The 23554-nt window shown below is 33.1% G+C and overlaps 1 protein-coding gene across 1 annotated transcript; it reads right to left on the reverse strand.

Annotated features, from left to right (window-relative positions):
* Positions 1–3190: 3190 nt before the first annotated feature.
* On the reverse strand, positions 3191–22463 carry LOC144836295 (uncharacterized). The gene is made up of 9 exons (XM_078691555.1): positions 22215–22463; positions 14616–15158; positions 11291–13428; positions 10973–11180; positions 8989–9531; positions 8515–8784; positions 8016–8402; positions 7380–7443; positions 3191–5674 (listed from the first exon to the last, which is right to left on the reverse strand). The coding sequence occupies exons 2-8, from the start codon at positions 15133–15135 to the stop codon at positions 7382–7384; spliced, it is 4128 nt and encodes a 1375-aa protein (XP_078547681.1). The 5' UTR covers positions 15136–15158; positions 22215–22463; the 3' UTR covers positions 3191–5674; positions 7380–7381.
* Between the last annotated feature and the right edge of the window lie 1091 nt (positions 22464–23554).

The following is a 23554-nucleotide window of genomic DNA, read 5'->3' on the forward strand; positions in this document are numbered from 1 at the left end:
ACTGAAGAAATTAAATTTTAAACGAATCATTCTTTGTTAAAATCCTTAATAATATAAGTAGGCCTATACATGAGGAAAATACAACTTAGGATTATGAACTACGATATAACATGGTACTGTATTACGATTTAATGTATAGGCCTAACTGCCAAGTTTATGGGCGGTTGACCTCGGCCACAAGCTAAAACTTAAAAATGGAGTGCGTTTATACAACACGCTACTGTATTACACGCATATTCAACACGCCTATGAGAAGTGTGTTGTATAACTCCGGTCTAGTAGGCTATGTAATTATTTATCATAGAATAACATAACTAGCTAACTATTTATATTTTTTTTTGGCCTTAACATGATGGGAAAAAGGCATGCCACCAACTTTTATCATCAGCTGTTCGACATTTTCTGGGTAATTTGAAACAATTTTCGCAAGAAAATCCTCACATTTTCAAATTGAATAACAAATTTGCAAAAAATGTGACTTTTTGCACATTTCACGGTTCATAAAGTTGCGGTCAATGTAAAAGGAATTTGCCGTGTAGCTCTTGACTTGTTAACATCATTTTGAATGGTCACTTGGGGCTAATGTCTCGGCCAACTTACAGGATAAAGTTGCTGCCATTGCTGTTTGTGACGATGTCCAACAACATTTATCCGTGTGGCTTTTCACACGGTAAATCTTTTAATAATTAAAAATAACATAGGAAGCCAGTCATCCGTCCATTCTGTGTTTAATCAGAATCTGTTTTTTATAGTGATATTATTGTTTACGGTACTCGGGGAAAACAATAAAAATGTTTATTCAATGATATAGGCCTACGTGTATTTTGTATCATTTGTTTCATAACACACTATACTATAGTATCTGCTTCCATCTTTAATTTATGACATTTTAAGATGTTGGCTGCGGTGTACGTAGAGATTACAAAGGTAGAACATTTCTCAACAAGGTTGGTTTAAGTAAAAATATGGAAACAGAAACTTGGTTTAAATTATGGCAACGCAAACTTGGTATAGGCCTAAGTGAAATTATGGCGATGCAAATTTAATTTGAGTAAGTTTAGTTATGGCGACGCAAGCTTGGTTTAAATACAATTATGGCGACGCAAACTTGTTTTACAGTAAGTAAAAATGTGGCAACGCAAAATTGGTTTAACAGTGTCTTTAACTTTGTTGATTTCCTCTATTGTTTGCATGATTATCTGTTACAATTGAATAATTTTAAATCAGTGGATATGTTTAGCTCATTCAAACGTTATACACTTTAAACTACTCTATTTAAAAATGATGTATTGTCCAAAACATGACAAATGATGATTAATAAAATCAGTCTTAGAATAGATCTCTTTGTAGTTTTAACAATTGATTTCACTTATAAATTGACAAAATAAACGGACGTTCAACCAAAACCCAATGGCGGCAGCCAATTTAACTATTTTTTGCATTAAATTAATTTTTCAGGGGATCTGACAATATATCTTAAAAGTAGACAAAAATAAGACAATGCAAAATATTAAACTAAATATTTAATATATAAATAGGAATATTCATTAAAATAAACGTGGAACTTCAAATATTAAGTAATTAAGAAACCATAATAGCCAAATCATCTTAATTTTAAGTAGATAACGTGCCTTTGGCGAAGAAAATGTGTACGTATCAAGGAAAGTGTGATAACAACAAAAGTTAGTGGCGAGTGGCGAGTTGTTCTCCTTCACCAAAAAAAGAACAAGATAAAGGAAATATTACTCACATTTATGCCGACATAATGGGTTGTCCTTTTTAAAAACAAGGCCAACAGCCATTAAGTCGCGTGCTATGCATAGTGATACCGGACCGACAGACAGACCGACAGACCGACCGACATAGTGACTAAAAATGTGTTGGAATTGTATGTTCTTTCATAAGTATTTATCTTAGACAAACGCAAGTTATTAAAATCACTGATGTGGCTTGAAACTAATTTTTCTTTTGCATTACGGATAGAGTAACCGATATTGAACTTATATACCAAGTTTGAAATATTTTTGAATTCGATAAATATTTTTTCTAGAAGTTTTTGTATGTGACTATTTCCCTGTGCTCCACTGGCGCCAAATTGGATCCACTGGAGCACAGTGTATTAACATACGAACATTTCTTTTGTAAAAAACAAGCATAGTGAACTCTTTTCTCTTAGGAAGCTTAGGTAGAATATTAAATGACACAACAGCCCGTATATAATAACTTAGAAATGTAATGCCTTAGAAAAGCGATACATCAAAACAGTTCAAAAAGTACAGGAAAGCGATAAAACGCATAGTGATACCGGACCGACAGACAGACCGACCGACAGACAGACCGACCAACCGACCGACATAGTGAACTATAGAGTCGCGTCCACACGACAAAGCGATACATCAAAACAGTTCAAAAAGTACAGGAAAGCGATAAAACGCATAGTGATACCGGACCGACAGACAAACAGACCGACAGACAGACAGACCGACAGACAGACGGACCGACCAACATAGTGAACTATACTGACCGAAATTACTGAACATGTTTAAAAATGTTGAAATGTTTAAAAACATTTATATTTTTTTAATTTACACGTGCGTAGCCTGTCACTTTTGACGTGCTCGTATAACGTAATTTCGAGTTGAAAAGTAAGTCAAGAAAACAGAAATCGGGCAAAAAGAGTGCGCAATAACATTTAACGCGCAGTGCGCGCGCAAAAATCTGCGCACTCATGGCAATTTTGTAAACGCTTAAAATTGCCTGAAACGTACTCTTATTTCATCGAAAATAAATTTTGAAAATTTTAAGCGCGCGAACGCATGCGTTACATGCGCTACGCACGTAATTGTATTGCCATATGATGATTTATGCCCTGAAATTTATGAGTACCAAATTTTATTTAATTGTGATTCATGGTTGTTAAGATATGATTACAAACGTGATTTCGTTAAATCGTGCGTAGACCGCGTAATTTTTTATTGCGCACCGTGAAAACATAACCACATCGATTCCTGGCCATAAGGAATATTCTGTGAAAAATTGACTTAGCTAGATTAAACTGATATCAAGATAAGGTCAGAAAGCGATAAAACGCATAGTGATACCGGACCGACAGACAGACAGACCGACAGACCGACCGACATAGTGAACTATAGAGTCGCGTCCACGCGACTAAAAATATTTGTATGTATTTCACTACAAAATATATCCTATTTTCTCTCTTCTGTGGCGTTCACCACTACAGTACTTCAAAGATCAGAAGGGGACTACATTATTTCCATACATCTTCCTATTCCATTGTTATTCTGGTTTTGTTCTATATATCTCTTTATAGCAATTTGATCACGACAATTTAGTCAATGAGTACGTTCGTAAAATTGGATTGTTTATATTTTTTTTATTTATTATCCACCATTCCTTCATCATTTTCTAATACTCTTCTATATTTTATCTAATCTAACACTTTCAAAATTTTAATAATAAAATGAACTGCAGAAAATACATTTACTACGGTAATGTAATTATTTTTTTTTATACTTTATATTTCTTTTTTACAGATGTATGATAGCCTACTGTATGTCACACAAATGCATAACATACCCGCATACATATATAAAGCATACATTATTTCATAAAATATGTACACAAAAAGAAAAAGAAAGATTTAATGTTACAAATAATGCTTTTTCTTACTCCTGTGTTTAGTTTATGTCTCATGGTTATATTAGTTGCTTAGCGTCTCATGCGTTAACCTTATATTGCGTTATGTTTCTTTTTTCAAAATGCTTTATATAAAATCAAATGTTAACCGCACGTCGGTAGGCATACACAACAGTAATACTATGTAACCTGTGTGTATTTATACAAATACATAATATGCATAATCAGATTTACATAAATATAACAATTTTAACAGGCTATTATATTTTTCCGTCATAAAAAGATGGGAGAGTGAGCCGTAGGTCCATTTCTTTACATTGTTTATTATGTGTGTTTGTAAATACAGAGGCATCCAAGAGAGAAAATGTGGTCGACATACATGTTTCCTGTACCGATCACAATATATCGAAAATTTGCTTCGATACCAAATTTGTGTACAGTATAAACGTAACAATAGTCTCATAATGCATTTCTTCAGTGCAAATTCTCTACTACATTTCAGGCAAGTAAATGTGTTAATAATTTTCCATTTAAAGGATTTAAGGAGTGATACAAATGTTTAAGTTTATTATCTTAACTACGTTTAATTTTTATTTTCCATTTCAGTGACCAATCATTCTCTATGTCAAAATGCCACTTTGTTTTACTCTCCTCAAACATAGACCAATATAAACATTTAACTTTAATTGAAAAAGCTATCTTAAAAAAACAAACATGTTACAGCTTTACAATTCCTATTTATTTTATATATTTATAAAAAAATGTTAGGGCAGCAAGCTAAAAACTGTTCTAACTATATAGTAGGCCTACAGTACGACATTTCATATTTTTAAATTGATGTAAAATGTATAACCATACTAAAATATAGTCGTTGAGGAAAAAATATGCAAATGTATCCATCTTTAGTTACTAGAGAGTTTACAAATAAGGATGAAGATTGATTTAATAACAATTAATGCATAAACAAAACAGTATCCTTTTGTCTCTATTGTTTGGGTTCTATCTATTTTTATAATTCTACAATTTTGGATCTCCAACAAGTTTGTTTAATAGTAAGAATAGAAATACGATTTAAGACTAAGACAAAGTGAACTGTTTCTTTAGTACTTCACACTAACTATCCAGAACATTGTAACTTACTGTATGTATTGACATTGACAACAATAAATAAAACCAACACAGGACGCCACAAAACAGGAATTGTGAATAATCTTTTTTTTTACTACTTACTAAAAAGTTTCAACATTCTGTAAATAAATGTTTTTGTTATGAAAAAATTCCATTGTAAAATCATTTACTTTATAGATATTGTTACATTTTTAGTAAGTTCAGTTAATTTAAAGAACATTCACATTGGGTGTAATAATTACATGGAGCAATCCTTTACTCCATGATTAGGCCTATACAAATGTTTACAGTAAGTCACAGCAAAAACTATCTAGACCTATATTTGAAAAATGACATGGTCATAGGTCAAGCTTAAAAGCTTGATAAACACTCTTGACCTCACACTTTATTTAGGTTCCTATATATAGTCATGGTTAATATTAATATTATTTCTATTTTTAATATGAAGTATAATGTTTTGCAACAATGTGTTATTATGTAAGCTCATCATTTAAACAAAAGCTTTAATATTAAATCTTAATTCATCTGTCATCCACATTAACAAAATGTCATTATGATCTTACAGTAATGTATTTCCAAAAATGTAAACGTCGATCTAGTTGCTCTTTCATTCTTTTTCAAAATCACAATTTTTCATATTTTCAATATGCAAGTGTAAACCAATAACAAGGTCACCTGACCTGCTTTCATACAGGAGTGGATTTCATGGCTGTCACATGTTTTGCTGTTGTCTATCATTCTTCCTGTTGCTTTCCCAAGACCAAAAAACATGTTAACGTTGTATCTACAATTCATTCATAACCAATACCACCACCATGTATGTTTCTGTGCAATATACAGCAAAACGTAAAACAAGCCAAGACAATTACATCATCGTTCTATTTTGTACCTACAGAATCATAAAAAAAAAATTAAATTAAATATTGAAACAAAGAAAAAAGAAGAGTGTTGTATTGTTGTCAATTATCCACTTGTATTTAACAAACCAACTTAAAGACTGTCCAGTAACAAGAGAGGACCGATTTTCAAGTTTTACACTTTGGTGAAGAAAACAATAAATGGAAGTGTATTGAATATTGCCAATAGGCACTCACATTTAAACAAGCTTCATGTTTCATGGGGGGGGACAAATTGCAAAAATAACAATAATTATAAACATTTCTTGCATTTTATACTGATGACATTTAAACAATGAGGACAAGACAAATAGAAACCAAAAAGATGTTACTGGTAATGTTATTAAGGAGATTGATGATGATGGTGATGGTTATCAATGATGATGGTGATGGTTATCAATGATGATGGTGATGGTTATCAATGATGATGGTGATGGTTATCAATGATGATGGTGATGGTTATCAATGATGATGGTGATGGTTATCAATGATGATGGTGATGGTTATCAATGATGATGGTGATGGTTATCAATGATGATGGTGATGGTTATCAATGATGATGGTGATGGTTATCAATGATGATGGTGATGGTTATCAATGATGATGGTGATGGTTATCAATGATGATGGTGATGGTTATCAATGATGATGGTGATGGTTATCAATGATGATGGTGATGGTTATCAATAATGATGGTGATGGTTATCAATGATGATGGTGATGGTTATCAATGATGATGGTGATGGTTATCAATGATGATGGTGATGGTTATCAATAATGATGGTGATGGTTATCAATGATGATGGTGATGGTTATCAATGATGATGGTGATGGTTATCAATGATGATGGTGATGGTTATCAATGATGATGGTGATGGTTATCAATGATGATGGTGATGGTTATCAATGATGATGGTGATGGTTATCAATGATGATGGTGATGGTTATCAATGATGATGGTGATGGTTATCAATAATGATGGTGATGGTTATCAATAATGATGGTGATGGTTATCAATGATGATGGTGATGGTTATCAATGATGATGGTGATGGTTATCAATGATGATGGTGATGGTTATCAATAATGATGGTGATGGTTATCAATGATGATGGTGATGGTTATCAATGATGATGATGATGGTTATCAATGATGATGATGATGCATGGTTATCAATGGTGATAGTTATCAATGATGATGGTGATGGTTTTAATGATGATGGTGATGGTTTCAATGATGATGGTAATGGTTTCAATGACGGTGATTATTGACAATGATGATGATGATGGTTATCAATGATGATGTTGATGGTTATCAATGATGATGTTGATGGTTATCAATGATGATGGTGATGGTTTCAATGATGATGGTGATGGTTATCAATGATGATGGTGATGGTTATCAATGATGATGGTGATGATTATCAATGATGATGGTGATGATTATCAATGATGATGGTGATGATTATCAATGATGATGGTGATGATTATCAATGATGATAGTTATGATTATCAATGATGATGGTGATGATTATCAATGATGATGGTGATGATTATCAATGATGATGGCGATGATTATCAATGATGATGGTGATGATTATCAATGATGATGGTGATGATTATCAATGATGATGGTGATGATTGTCAATGATGATTATTAATGCAGATGATTATTTATTATGTTGTATGATTGATACTTACAATTAAATTTCTGTCATTTTTTCAACAAGCTGTTCAAGCATTTCTTTACAGTATTTTGAAATATCTAACAAAACATAACAAATAGAAATGAATTTTTGAAAAGGCACATAATATATCTTGAAGTTTATAATCTATTGCATATTTTAATAAAGCAAAGTTTGGGAAGGTTGCCAATATGGCAATAGTGGGCTTTCACATAGGGACGGTAAATGTAAAGTAGACGGCATGAGAGCTATGGTTGTACAAAGCGTCTTCTGTCCTGTTGTTGCTAATGTAAAATGCATTTTGCTTTTTAGACACAAGCAATATTTAAATTATTTTTTTTATGAGTGCATCTGACAATACTTAAACAGAGTATTGTAGAAATTTACAGTATAAAGGCCAATTTACACAGAAGCAGTAACGTCATGTCATTTAAACAGAACGTGGAGCGGATGGGTGGTTGAATAGAAATTACAATAGAAACAAATTCTATTTTTAACAAAATATTGTACGGTAATTTTAGATTCTGGTCAATCAACGACATGATTGACGTGACGTGATCTATCAACAACTTTTGGCGTAAAATTCCAGACCCATTGCATACACAAAGTTAACAGTAAACAAACAAAAGTAAAAGTAACAAAACATGCTAACCTTTATTAGAAGCAGCGAAGGCATTTAGGTGGATATTGTCATCTGTGCATGTGAATTGAAAATAATAGAGAACACCTTTATCTTTAGCATCATCAATTCCTTCAGTTAGCATGCCATCCTTCCATATCTGGTGAGTCAGTGTTGTCTCAACCAGAATTACATAGAACTTCACAAATATCTCATCAAAGGTTTGCCCATGATCTGTACCGAGATCAAATGAGTAATTCTGATGGTTCATGAACTTCCTTTGAATCACCTGCCAGAAGGTGGACATTTGTGCTTCTCCATTTTTCAAAAACGCAGGAAAAAAGTAAATTTTCTCCCTCTTTAATTTCTTAAAAGTAGGTAACACAATGTGTAACTGTCGTGAAAGAACGTCATGAAGATCTGAAATAAATTTACAATTTCTTTTTATGTATATTATATTATTAAATATATTATTATATATCAAATACAAACAAATTTTTACACTAATGCATTCTTTTGACTGAAATTTTACCAAACTGTTTGATGATTTCCATCAGATCAGATCTTCCAATCTTGTTCACAGTCTCCATAAGTTGTGCCTTAGCATCAATATTTTGATCCATACATCTTTTCTTCCAAGTCTCAAGGATATTTAGAATAGCTTCTTGAGACTTCCCAGCAAATTGAGCGGATACAATGTTGATTTCTCTCTTGGTGAATCCTAAATTCAGTGACAATGCAACCCAGTCTTTACCAAGGTTTCTAGCAACATCCTTTAAGAGATCTTGTGGAAGATCATCATCTGTAGTGTAAATAAATTGTAAAAATTAAAATTGATGAAACAATATATGGTATACAGTGTTTGTACAATAACAACTTTAATACGTATCTATTTGTATTTATTTAAAAACAGATGCAGTGTAGAATATAAATATAAATATTTTTGTGCTATGTACTATCAAGGTATACTTTGTTTTTCATTAATAGTATTTTTAAAGGTATTTACCATTGAAAGCTGAATTTGGCTGAAGCACTTCTGTGGCTATCTGAGGCCATTTCTCCTCCTGAATAGTGACACCAGCTTCTAATCCTTCTAGGATTTCAAGAATCTTGATGTCAGGAGAGCAGATATTTACTTCTTTGCAGACATCAAAGTGTGTAAGAGCTACCATAACCATGGTAATATCCTCCTTGTCCTCTAAAACTGCCTTCAAGATCCGCCTAATGGACTCCATATTGATACATCCACGAGAGGAATACATCTGATTTGCTATCACATATGTAACATCATCCTCTGGAACAGGATTTAGCCGCCATCTTGGTTTATATGCCTTTATAAGAGCCTCCTTATGATCTTTCATCATTATGATCTTGATAGCTTTTATCAACAGAGCAGGATTTGAACAGATAAAGTTTTTGAGGAGATGCAATCGTTCATGCCAAAGAATAGATCCAACAGACCTCAGAAATCTTAAGAAAGTCTTTATTTCTTCTACACTCTCAAAGTCATTCAGCAAATCATGAACAGTTTTAATTGGAATCCACAAAGCTATAATAAATATAAATAAAATAGTGATGAAAATGAGTACCGAGAGCAAACCTGAGTGAATTAGTAAATATTGAATTAGAAGTTTACAGCCACTTTCCCTACATTTTTTTTAATGGATTTTCAATTTTTTTTAATATAAAAATGACCATGTTTTAGGCGATGCTAGGAGGGTTTCCCTCAAAATGTTTGGGTTCACCCAAAGGTCAGTGGGCCTTTGCGATATGACGTCATTCACGAATTCATTGCATCTCTGTGAGAGGATGATTGGTATTTTTTGGCCATAACTTTTATAAAATACAAATTATTCCTCTTAGATTTATATTTATTGTAAATTTTTTTTAAAGGATTAAAACATAAAAACAATCATAAATCGAGTATGAACAAATTTTAAACTTGAAAATCACCGAAATATTCCCAAAAATACTGAAAATTTCGTGGCAACATTTGTGAATCTATCAAATCTTATTGATGCGAGAAATCAAGAAGCTGGTAGGTTATTTGAAAATGAATGTACTTTATAGTACGCCTAGTTTAATTACATTCGGCCTACCACGTAACTTTAATTTTACGGCAGGGAATAGAATGGCAAGTAGTTAATTAATTAATATTATTGTCTGCAGTTCAACCAAACTGGAAATGGTTATGGAAATTCCAGGCCTGCGGTGATTTATAGTACACGCTGTCACAGTTCCCGAAACGTTTTCATAGCCAACGACTATGTACATAGGAAATCATTCAAAATCATAATGGTGGCTAATATTTCCTTCCGGTTTGCCAATGTTTTCTTTGGTGAAATACGGTATTATTATGTTTTATTACTACATGTTTGTTTACAATCAAACAAAATATGACCTTAAAACATTTTAAGGTCACAAACCGCATTTTATATATAAAATAAATAATGTACTTATGAACCTATTGCGATAATTTTGTTCGTCTTCAAATGGTAAAAATGTGAAAAATAAGTCAATTCTACTAATTTAAGTGGTCGGCTATAAATACCAGCATGCATTGCGCATGGATTATTATTTTCGTTTTGATGGTGTAATGCACTTTTTCAATCGATGATGAAGGAAAAACAAAAGGAAGAAATATATAACCTTTTAATTGAAAATACAGTACCTGGGTCTTCCCCAATTTGTATTAACAGATTTTGCAAAAAAAAGAAAGACAGTTAATGCAAAATCTAGACATCAGGCTAGGCATATACCTAGCGTACAATTTTAGTACATTACCGCTGTTTACCAGCTAGACCTACAAAACTAGCTGGGCTAGGCCAAAGAGCGTCCACGAAATGACATTTAACACGAGCTACATAGGTAGTGCATTGTTTTTCTCTTTGTATCATAATTAATTATAAAACTTTCCAAAAGTTGTTAAAAACACAATTGTTGCTCTCTCATTGTAATTCAAAAAAACAAATCAATCATAGAAATCTTACCTATTTTCTGCTGCGCATTTAAAGCTTGATTTACTTTTTTATAGGTTGTAATGACTGGTTCTGCATCCTTCCACTTAACAGGTCTGTACTGGCCTCTTTCAGGGAATAGTTTTCTGTTGAGAAGACAACCAGTAACATCATCTTTCAACTGGTCAAAACTGTCAATTGTTGCATCTACATATACTGTCAATAAATGTAAAAGCTTGTCCTAAATAGATAAAGAAAATACATGTTTCAAATGCATCAGTGATGTGAAAAAAGAAACACGACTTGTACCTGTGACCTGCATCTAAATCTGAACTAATACAACAACTGTACCTCATTTCTCAAAGCTGCTTCTGATTTCTTCAACAAACTGGAAAGTAGATCTTCAACTGAGTCAGATGGAATTAAATCTGCATGTGTTCCTACAATGAACACTGTCTGATTACCAACAATCTTCTTTAAGTATTGCCAAACATTACTACCAAACCAACCAACATTGCCTACGTTGCTCTTGTACTTCTTCAGATCAACAGTTACTACATACAAAGCATTTGGTACTATGAAAACTTCTGTAAGACCTCGATAATGCAGATCTCCTGCAAATTCACGGATTGTAACATTTATGTCTCGAATTACAGCAGTCCGCTCTTCAACTCCTTCAGTGGGTTTTACTGCTCTTTTGGTTACATCACTACAAAGAGCACTGCAGACGCTGGATTTACCAGAATTAAAAGTTCCTTGAACTATTATAACAATCCTGTCATCTTTGAATCTTCCAGCAGCTATTTCTTTGCAGTATCTGCGAATCTCTTGGATTGGTCTAGCAAGAACATCTGGTGGTGGTTTTACAATTGGATTTTTATCAACTTGTACAACTTCAAGACACTCATTCATATACAAATAGTAAGGAACTTCTTTAATCTTATTTGAAGACATGTAGAAAAATTGCAACTTCTTTAAATGACAGATAACTATAGGAAATTCATCCAACCGATTGTCTGAAATGTTCAAGTATTGAAGAGTCTCAAGCCGTCTAATGTCTTCTGGAATTTTTGAAAGCTTGTTTCCTTCAAGTCTTAGAATTTCCAAATCTTTATAAAAGCCCAATCCATTTGGTATGTACTCAATACTGTTGTTATTCACTTTCAGAATTTTGAGTTGTTTTAAACTGCCAACAGCCTCTGGAAAAATGCGGAACTGATTATGTGAGATATCCAAATTTTCCATTCCTCTGAATTCGGTTATAGTTGTGGGCAGATCTACCAATTTGTTTTTAGAGCCATCTAGAATTTTCATACTTGGAAAATGCTCAATATCTAGATACCTTGGGATCTCTTTGAGGCGGTTACTGGATATGTTAACTTTTGTAGTATGTTTACATCTTTGATCCTTCAAAATTTCTTCTGGAATCTCTTGGAACTGGCGACATTTCAGAGTCAACATAAAATCGCCAGTGGTTAAAGGTTTGAACTCATGATTCATGACATCGGTCACCGAAGATTCTTTATCAGACGCTTGAATGACCGGTTTTCCTGTTAAAGATGTTGTAGCTTCTGAGGTAATAGATGTAAAAGCAGCTGCAGAAGTACTATAGTTATCAGAATAATAATCACTGCTATCTCTATGCCCTAATCCTGCGCTGAAAACTTTACTTGAGCTACTTTTGATAGAAGAATCCACGGATTTGTCTTCTGATCTTTTTGAAATTGTAATATGACCATATGTTCCTTCACTTGACAATGTGTTGTCATCACTTGGATGCACTAGTAGTGTTTCACTGGGTATTGTTTTTACATTTTGATTTGATTTCAGACGATCAATGGATTCCTTATCAGAAAGATGAGCAGATTCAAACTGTACAGCTGTGTTGGCATTACCTTGGATAGTAATATTTTTATTATTACTTAAAGAGTCTTTTGATAGATCATCAGTCACATCTTCATGAACTACAGGTTGGTTCTTGGAAGGATTTCCACTTCCATCTAAAAAGTTGCTTTTAACTTCTTTGAATTTTTCATCTGATGTTGTGGTAACAGAAATACCCTTTTGTGGAGATATTTTGGCACTTTGTTGGGTGTTTCCAACAGGTGAATGTGAAGTTCTGTGAGGGGTAGTAGAAGGAAATTGATGTAAAACATGTCTCTGTACTGGATTTGTGGAAATTGCTGTGGGTTGTTGGAGTTGGTGTGTCTGTCTTTCATAAAGCATTCCTGGTTCTGACTGAAGACCTTGATACCTAACTGAGGGATCATGTGGCATAGAATGATAAAATTGAGAAGCATTCTGCACATATGTTTGTTGGTGAGAATAGTATCGTGGATTTGTGTAGAGTCCAGGCTGAGGCTGATTTATGCTACCAGATTGCTGATAATGAGGTACTTGGTAACCATATCCCAACTGGGGATTTTGTGGCATTGGTGAATATCCATGTGGCAGGGATTGTTGATATCCTGGTTCATATTGGTAATTTTCTGGTTAATTTGAAAAAAAAATAACAAAAATTTTTTTTTAATTTGTTATTTAAATTTTATGAAAAATGTACAAACACTTTAAAAAAACCACAAGTGACAGTGCAACCAAACTTTTTTCCTAGCGAATCAATTAAAATGCACTTTATTTTCTGATTTTTCTACCTGTTTCTGTCCAATTTGTCATTTGAGGACTAAGTCTCCATGTGACTTCTTAGCGCGGAAATCTATGAGAATGAGCAAAAGTCCCCCTAACCGAGATTCGAACACGGAAACCTTCTGCTAGATAGTGCAGATGTCCTAACCATTAGACCACTGGGGCTTTCATGGTATTGTTCAAATCCGATTGGATAGCGACTCTTTAACGCAGAACAGCACTAGTCCCTTAATTGTATGTGAAAATTAAGTTGATTCCCAACATGCATCACGTGCAGATTGATATTTTCATATTGTGATGTGATGCACACACTTCGATCGATTCCATAAAGGGTAAACCAATAAAAGAACCGGATTCTGCCAAAAAAGGAAAGACAATTATTTCAGCAACGCGACAAGGTCAGGCTAGGCCTATAGCTAGCGTATGATGTTCATATGTTACCGCTTATCAGCTAGGTCTACAAAACTAATCCCAACTAAGCTAGGCCTAGAAACATCTATGAGAGAAATTTTGACGCAAGCTACTTTTACGTAGTTCATTGTTTTTCTCTTTTTATCATAATTAACCTTAATGCACATTTAATTAAGACAAGAAATGACCAGGTTTAATGTTTTTAAAGTTATATATAGTGTATCATATTTTTACAAAACGTAAACAATTGCAGGACTAGTGTCTTTAAATTAAACAATTGTGAGCAAAATGTTCGTCTCGGAAAATATGTAGACTAGATGTTGCACAAACTTCTTCACAAAATCACTACCTGTATTTTGTAATAAAGGTAAAGTTCGGAAAATATGGTTCCCCTTTTCATTAGAACCAGGTTATTTTCAATAGCAGGCACATCAATTTACAATATTTCGCTCATCATGAAAGAGGTTTTGAAAGGATTTACCACAGGTTAAAGGAATTTGTTCTAAATAAATTGCTACAATTACAGTATCAGCTAAAACAGTAAATGTATTCAACAACATGCTCCTCATAGTAAAATACCAGTTCTACTACAATTAAAATAAAAATTAATAATAATACATACGCAGATATAATAGCAAATCTTGTCCATAGTTTCCAAGAAGATTAGCAAACCTTGTTATCTTGTCTGGCTCATCTGCTAAGACGTTTTCACTCTCCAGAATAAATACTATATCCCAAATAGTTTCATGTCTATATGTTGCCAGCTGATAGTAAGCAATAATTCTGATTATTAATGTAGAACGCTCATCAACTGCACTCAAAGTGTTAAACAAACACTTTCGATAGAATGACAACTTTTTACCATAATGTTGAATATTTGTATCTTTTACATACTGAAGTACTTCAGCCCTTTTCAAACTTGTCACTTCAGCAATATCAAGCAGAAGCTTGACATCAACAGGTGTGATGTGACCAGATTCACAGAGCTTGTTGAATAACTCATATGAACTTGTTGCCTCCTGTATCGAAGACAAAGGTACAAAATCGAATAGCAAGAACCGCAACTTGGGGAGATTCTGACGGTCAAATGCTTTGCTAAATTCTAGAAGCAATTCATTAAACTTGCTGTTAAGATCTGTCATTTCTTCAGGTCAGTTTTTCCTGGCTGCAAAAAGCAAATGACCTGTAGTTACAAGAAAGAAATGTTGCCTTCAACAACTATACTTGCACTCTATTGAGAGGCATTGGACAGTTTAGAAAAATTGTGTTTAAAACAAAAAAAAAAGTTTGTTCAACAATGTATGTATTGTAGTTTTAATATTGTATTAAATTTAAAGTAAAATAAATGCACAAAGAGCTAGAAAACAGTGTCTTCATGAAAACACAAAATCTATTCACATGTGTAATGTCTATACAGTCATGATGCCATTGACAAATTATACCATCAATTGGATTGAAATTAATGTTAAATTTGGAAATAAATTGTTTAAATTGAAAACAGTTGTATTAACAATTTTAATTTACCATCAGTTCATTGCAGGGGTGTTTCACCTTGTGTCAACATAACAAAATACCACAGTGTGATCGTTTTCAATATATTTTTCTGAAATGCCTAGTTCTGTGTATCACACCAATCAATCAGTAAAGATCTACAGTACATGGTCTAATTTTTTTCCACCGCTTAAAATCCACCGAAATAAACACATGATGTAAGCATAGGCGTTTATCACCACTGTGCAGAATGCTTATTCACTGTGGTATATTTTTTAATGTTTTTCAATCACAGAGTGACGTAGGACAATTTTTTAAGAACATTTTACAGTCATTTTTTTCTCTATCTTTCGTCCAAGAGTTACGATTTTTTAATTAACATGGTGTCCTGAAATCCCCTGAAAACACTATGTTATTTCTGTTGGTTACACAGCTGCAAGGCATTGTTTTCATCAATAGAAGATGTCTTCCAATTACTACTACTTACTAGGCCTACAGTACTATAGGAATGAATTTGTGAGCTTGGAATTGAATCAAAACTAACATTTCATAAATTTTTGGCTCATCGGCACTCTAGTCTGGGTATTTATTATTTTCCTATTTGTCCTCCTTCCTTATTTTGATTTCCGAAATTTAAAAACAACGATATTATTATCATGGAGGCATATACATACATGTTTGTAATAGCTGTAATGCATATATTTTTTAACATGATACAAGGGCAGATTCAAGAGGGGGTCCACTAAATTTTCAAGGTGCCCTTTTTTACACAATGGCAAAAACAAAAATAGAAATTTGTACAGTATGAGTCAATCCTGGGTAATCCTATCGGATATAAATTTCTGGCGGTCAATCAGGAGCAGCATGAGGTAGAGTAAATTAGGAAATTGTTTCCGATACTGCAGAGGGCACATTTCAAGGTTTTTGTGCGCTATTTTAGACATTGCTTCTCAAGATGCCTCGTAAGGAGAGGCAAGAGAAAATTAACGGTAATCATTATTAATATTACAGTATGTAAAAAGGCCGACAAAAAATGTGTTTTTTGGCCTACCGCCCACCCCTTAAGATTTCATAAAGCTTAAATACATGAATTTCGATCTAAAAGATTAGCCTTGCTATAAGGATGTATGCACTGACGCACACCCAAAAAGGCAAAAAAGGTCCCCTTCAAAGGCCTTAGGGCCTGACATTTTCAAAGTATAAATTATGAAGACCACAGCTCTAGTTTTCAAACAAAAATTTCTTAGCTCAGTCCCAACCATAGAGCTTGTCCTGGATACTTATATTTTTCGAAGTATAATAATTAGCCCAAATTCCAAGGACCTAGAAACTCTATTTTTCAAAATTTTCCTAGCTACATCCCAAACATATGGTGGGCGAAAGATACGATTTCAGTAACATTAAAAAAATATAATGGATCCTATGAATTGGAATTAGGAGTTTAGATTTAGGCATGATTTGCCTGTCATGAATTAGAAAACAAAGTCAAAGTTCAATAGAGAGATTCAGAGAAGTAGAGATCGAGAAACAAAGTTTACAGTGTTAAATAGTTGACATTGATTCATATAAACAGAAGTTACTTTACTTTATTTTGGATTTGACAAAAATTCATCTTTTGTTGGATGACCGTGTGAGTTAAATTAGCTAGCCTTAAGTTAACCATATGAATAAATATAATTACTTTAATGTGACATGTTATATTGCGTTTTCGCTAACCATTTTGCAAGGCCTACTAGCCTAGCTAGGTTTCTAATGTAACATTAGTTTCATGATATCAATGATATCAACCGAGTGTGAACAGTGTAGTTAAATGACTTTGTTCTGTTCTGTTTATATTGTTCGTTTTACTTTTATGCTGTTTTTTTACTACTGAAAATAAAGAAACACAGCAGTAAAGACACCAAGTCCATTCTTTTATTAATAGTTTGTCATATCCAAATCATCCTACTACACACCACCAGATACCTACTAGAGACAAAATCGTACCACCAGAGAGCAGCCACCTGCTTGGAAATGTTAATTAGTGGTATATTACAAATTTCAAAGCTTAATTCTTTCAGCAACTGATAAAATTGAAGTCAAAAGTAAATTTCTCGCCGTCGCAATTCCAGAATCAAATGCGTTTGATCATCATAATAGCAATGAAGTGAACGTGTTCATCCGTGTCTATTGTAATCAGTGGTCAACCTGTGAGGCGCTACCGATTCATTTATTTGGTCAAATAAATCACTATAGTATAACATTTCAAAATAAATAGCGTTTTTGTTACTCAGTCAGCAGCTGTCATAGAATTTATTTGGTCAAATAAAATCCGGAATTCTTTAAAAATGAATAAAACTGAATGCAACTATATTCACACAATTTGTCTTTCTTTGATTGTAGTAGAAATGTTTTTTTAATGAAACCAAAACTAGGAAAACCAAACTAGGAAATAATTTAAGAGGTCGGAACGAAAAGTGATTTCTAGCTGCTTTTTTGCCTTCATCCGATGGCCTATCATTCTTCAGTAATGTTTCAGATACCAACGACCAAAACAATATCGATCTCGACCCACCTTTTAGCCAAAGTAATGACATTATTGACAACAACTTAGATGTTTTAAAGGAAAAGGATATGCATTTTGTTCATCTGAATGCCCGATCGCTACTGAAAATTCTGAACTGAGGATTATTGTGGACAGGACTATAAAATAGCAGAAACGGAGGAGGGGTGTGCCTATACTTAAAGTCATCCCTTGCCGTCATATTGCGAACTGGCTTGGACTGTAACAACATTGAGGCTCTGTGGACTAAGTCCATTTTCATGTAAGATCGGCGTCAGGCCTCTATCAATTATCAGCATATGCAGCCTGCCTGGATAAAGTTTTTTATCACAAACAATATAAAATAATAAATAGTTTTCGTTTGTGTTTTATATGCTTCTTTTATTCACTCGCGAAAACACCGTAACACATCGAAGTACGACGTCGGAATATCCATCCATGCAGCATGTTTGTTATTGCGCGATATTTTCATCTATACACATGCGCAGTTTGTTTGTTTGTTCGTAATATTACAATTACTGCATAATAGTAAGATAAGATAATGCAATTTACAACTACTCGTCTGTACATATTATAAGCCTCCTAACGGAAAACTTGTTTTAATTTATTTAAGTGACGCGAAAAAAACGTTGTTGATGGCAAGTAACGCTACATCTCTGTCACTTATTATAGGCTGGCAACGCCGGCAAAGTCGTTGTGTACATGAAACTTTAATATTTGAAGCCTAAGCGGACGAAGTTTGAGTTTTTAAGTTTTGCGAATGATTAAAGATGCATTGTCCCCCAAAATCATGAAAAATAAAGATTTTTAAAATCGGACTTTGAATAGGCCATTTTGCAGTTTTAATGAAGTTGTTCACTTCCATAAGAAAAAAAATTATTTCACCTATAAAAAGACAAAATAAACAGTTAAATTACCCAAAAACTCATTGTCTTCCAGACAATTTGACCATTTTTTGCTTTAAATTACATTTTTCTCAGGTAAATACATTTTTTTTTAGACCCAATTTTTTGTGAGAGTGAATAACTATTATGTGACATTAAAATAACATATTCAACAAAAAAATTTTAAAAAAGAATTTTTTTAGGGGGACAATATATCTTTAAACTCCAATCGCAATTTGAGCATAGGTACACGGTAATATCAAGTAAAAACTTCTGTTTTTATTTTTCTCTTGCCACATCCCTATTATATAATGATTCTACTCTTTTTTTTTTTACTCTACGAATTTTAAAATCGACTTTCGGAAGAATAATTACCTGAAAATAAAAAATGGTAACATTTGAATTGTGCCTGAATAAATACTTCGGGTACAATTTTAGATGATCAAACAACAAACGCATTATTAAAATGACCATACTAGCAAATTCTATGGTTTCATTTAAAAAAAAAAAAATTGTGTGAACATACAGTAGTTGTATAGTTTATTTATTATTAAATGTTATAGTGTAATTTCTGATTTTATTTGACCAGATAAATTCTGTGAGAGCAGTTGACTTATTTTGAAATGTTAGTGATTTTATTTGACCAAACCGGCGCGGATTTAGGGCCCCCCCACCCTCCTTCGTAATATATATATACAGTATATTATGCACCCAATTAGATACGATCTTATCAACGATTTTACAGGAAAAGGGGTACAAATCAACATTAAAAATCGTTGAACCGAGTTAAACTTCAATGTTACGATCAATAAAACTGACTGACCAATCAAATAGTTCATAAATTACGTAATCATAGTGTGTGAAAAAATATGTACGTGCTGACAATTCTTGAACTTTTACAATGCAACAATGTTTTTTGTACTATTTTAAAGTCTGATATTTCAAAATAACAAGTGTAAAACTAAACTAGAATTTAATTCGTCACTTTGACGATCATTTTTATCATTTTACTGAAATTAATTTTTTTAAACATGCACGTACGTTAACATACGATCAGAAAAGGTTGATGTATACCATCCTATTATATGCTTATAGTGCTGAGTTGTGCCTATTATATGCCATATATAATATGTACAGTATATACTGTATATCTATATACAGTGTAGCATAGGTGAAATCACGGGACACATATCATGTTCTAATTTTTTGGTATGATGGAATTATCAAAATAAATTCGAAGATGGCAATTTCGAAAGATTATGAATTGAGCAAATAAATATAAGAATTGGAAGAGAATCTGGCACGTAGAAGCGCTGTGCGAGCTCTTTGAAATTTGTATAACTTTGACGAAAAAGATGAAAAAACTACTTTTTAACTTCATCTGGCCATATGTTAACGTCACAACATCCGATAGGCTTGATTTTTATATGAATTCATATCTACATTTCATCAGCTTTCATAATAAATTATAATAATCAAGGTAACCTTTAATTCTGAAGAGCTGTAAGATATTTAAATTCACGGCGAAGTTGAAATTACACAATCTACGTTATTCGAGGTTTTACGCGTGATGACGTCATCAAAATGAAAATAGTGTCAACTATCTTGACGATAATGAATTATGGAGATATGGTGGATGATGTGATTTCACAAAATGGCGTATAAATGACGTCACGGATGAGTGATCACGCTGAAAAACTAACTACGACTTAGTAAACTAAATTATTTTTAATATATTTTGAAATTTTTGTGATTATTGACATTTAACTTTTTGAGATAATTGACACACAAAATCTGTACAGAAAGAAATAAATAATATGAATAATAACAATAATAAAGATTTTATACAATAACAATAGGTGATCATTTTATTCTAAATGATCACCTAATTATAATATAAAAACAATTTAATTTAATATTTGTCTTTAGTGTAAAGCCTAGATTAAGGTATCAGTGAAAACATGTCCTAGGCTTGGTTGAAGCATCAAAACCCGTAACTTTTTCAATTTTCCCACATGACCGGCCTTGCCTTTGCAAAACTTCACGTCCAATGTGTCTCAGAAACACTCAAAAGAACCAAGAAACCATTAACGATCGCGTAAAAATGTGTAAATATTCGCAGTCCGGCTCGATCATCGCTTTCATTAATATTTATTTTCAACTTTAACAATTTGAAAATTTAACACAACTAGTCGTAACGTTTCGTCAACTCAATTTTATGACCTACCAAGAACTACCAAGACCTGTCAATTTAAAGTGTTATTTTAACGAAATATGATATATATAGACTTCTAATAGCTTTTCCAACAATAAAACCTAAATTTTAGCGCGACATAGACACCAAAAATGTTAAATGTAGGCCTACGACAGGAGAGCTGCGTCGAGTATCAGTGAGCCATACTAGTTGACGCAATACGGACATTTGTGCAATGTATGCATCAACAACTCAGTTCGTTTCGCGAAGCTTGTCAATTATTTAACATTTCAGTAACATTTTTGGTGTCTATATCGCGCTGAAATTGAGGTTTAATTGTTGGAAATGCTATTAGAAGTCTATATATATCATATTTCGTTAAATTAACACTTTAAATTGACAGGTCTTGGTAGGTCATACTAGTTGACGCAATACGAACATTTGTGACGCAATGTATGCATCAACTCAGTTCGTTTTGCGAACGCGAAGCTTGTCGATTATTTAACATTTTTGGTGTCTATATCGCGCTAAAATTGAGGTTTTATTGTTGGAAATACTATTAGAAGTCTATATATATACCATATTTCGTTAAATTAACACTTTAAATTGACAGGTCTTGGTAGGTCTTGATAGGTTTAGGAGGGCCCTATAATATAATAGGCCTAGCTTGCTAGTCTCTAGGCCTATCACATGATCAACACTCGTACAAATCATGCACGAATCAAACAAAACAAATGCTCAGTTATTAATCATATATTAGACCTACAGGCCCTAATTTTAAATCTACTATTTTTCTATCGGTTTTCCATGGTTATTGTTTAATCCATGGAAATATAATGGTTTAATCCATCATGAGGTATATGTTTAGGCTAATCCATGTCGGAAAAACCAAAACAGGCGGGTGTGGTGTGAAAGTACACGAGCTATCACGAATGATGACTAGGAAAACCTGCTACTGCTAGAGTACCAAACTATTTTGAAATGATGATGTCTCATCGTATCTTGACGACTTTACTCAGTTTACGGATTACAACCAATATAAGTACAACTAATACAATCTAATTACTACTAATACAATCTAATTACTAAATTAGGTAACATGCACAATACCTACAGCATAAGGACGATGGCGGCGGTCAGAGAAGAACAGATTCTGTCCCAGCAGGCAGTGTGGCCAGCGATCGAAATGAAATTATGCTAGGGTGGTGGCAGCACAAATTATGCCAGATTATGCTCAATTATAAGACCCAAATTGCACCAAAACAGTGTATTAGAGGGCGGTGTATGTGTAGGAAGGTGGGATGGGAAGCAAAAAAAAAAAAGGTCTATTTGTGTACAAATTATGCCCGAATGTTCTCTCTGCAATAGAAAAATACAAAGTTAGTATTTTAATTTACAATTTTATTTATCATCATCGTAATCAAACAAGTCATCAACATCACGATTATTCTATTTTACTAAAGGCTTCAGCACAGATTACACTAGTCTTCAGTAGGCCATATTATAATATACAGTATCGTCATCATTCATCATATATTCAAATTATCATGATCAATTCATTAATATCATCATCATCACTTTCACATGCATCATCATCATCATCATCACCACTTCACATGCATCATCATCATCACTTTCACATGCATCACCGTCATCATCACTTCCACATGAATCATATTATCATCATTTAAAGAATCATCATTATCATCACTCGATCCACATGCATCATCATTATCATCATCATCACTTTCACAAGTATCATGATCATCACTTTCATATGCATCACAGTCATCATCACTTCCACATGAATCATATCATTATCATCATCATCACTCCACATGCATCAGATCACATGCATCAATCATCATCACTTTCACATGCATCACCGTCATCATCACTTCCACATGCATCATTATCATCATCACTTTCACATATATCGTCATCATCACTTTCACATGCATCATCATCATCATCATCATCATTTTCACATGCATCATCATCATCACTTTCACATGCATCATCATCACTTTCACGTGCATCAACTTTGTCACGTCGTGTCATCATCATAGACCTACCTAAAAAATGTCATTAATGTCGACACCCGAAGACACGTGAGTATTGAAATACTCTGCCAACTTCTTCTAAAATGATGTCTTTCTTGGGTTTCATCCCTAATTCTCACAAACAAATAGATGAACATTTAAATAGACCGACAACAGAATTTTTATTTTATTTTTTTCTGAAATTAGAATCAAATTATTCAATATGATTTATGACAAGATTATCTAACAACATTGTAACACTAATCATTAAAAATCTGTTTTTTAAATACATTTTCATTATCATCATGATCAATAATCTGTCATCATTGTCGTCATTGTCATAATCATCATCCACTGAGATCATTCTCTGTATTAAAGATGATTTTGTACCCCTGAAAAAATCATTCT

Source organism: Antedon bifida, chromosome 2, assembly GCF_963402885.1.
Source record: "Antedon bifida chromosome 2, ecAntBifi1.1, whole genome shotgun sequence".
In the NCBI taxonomy this organism is placed as follows: Eukaryota; Metazoa; Echinodermata; class Crinoidea; order Comatulida; family Antedonidae; genus Antedon; species Antedon bifida.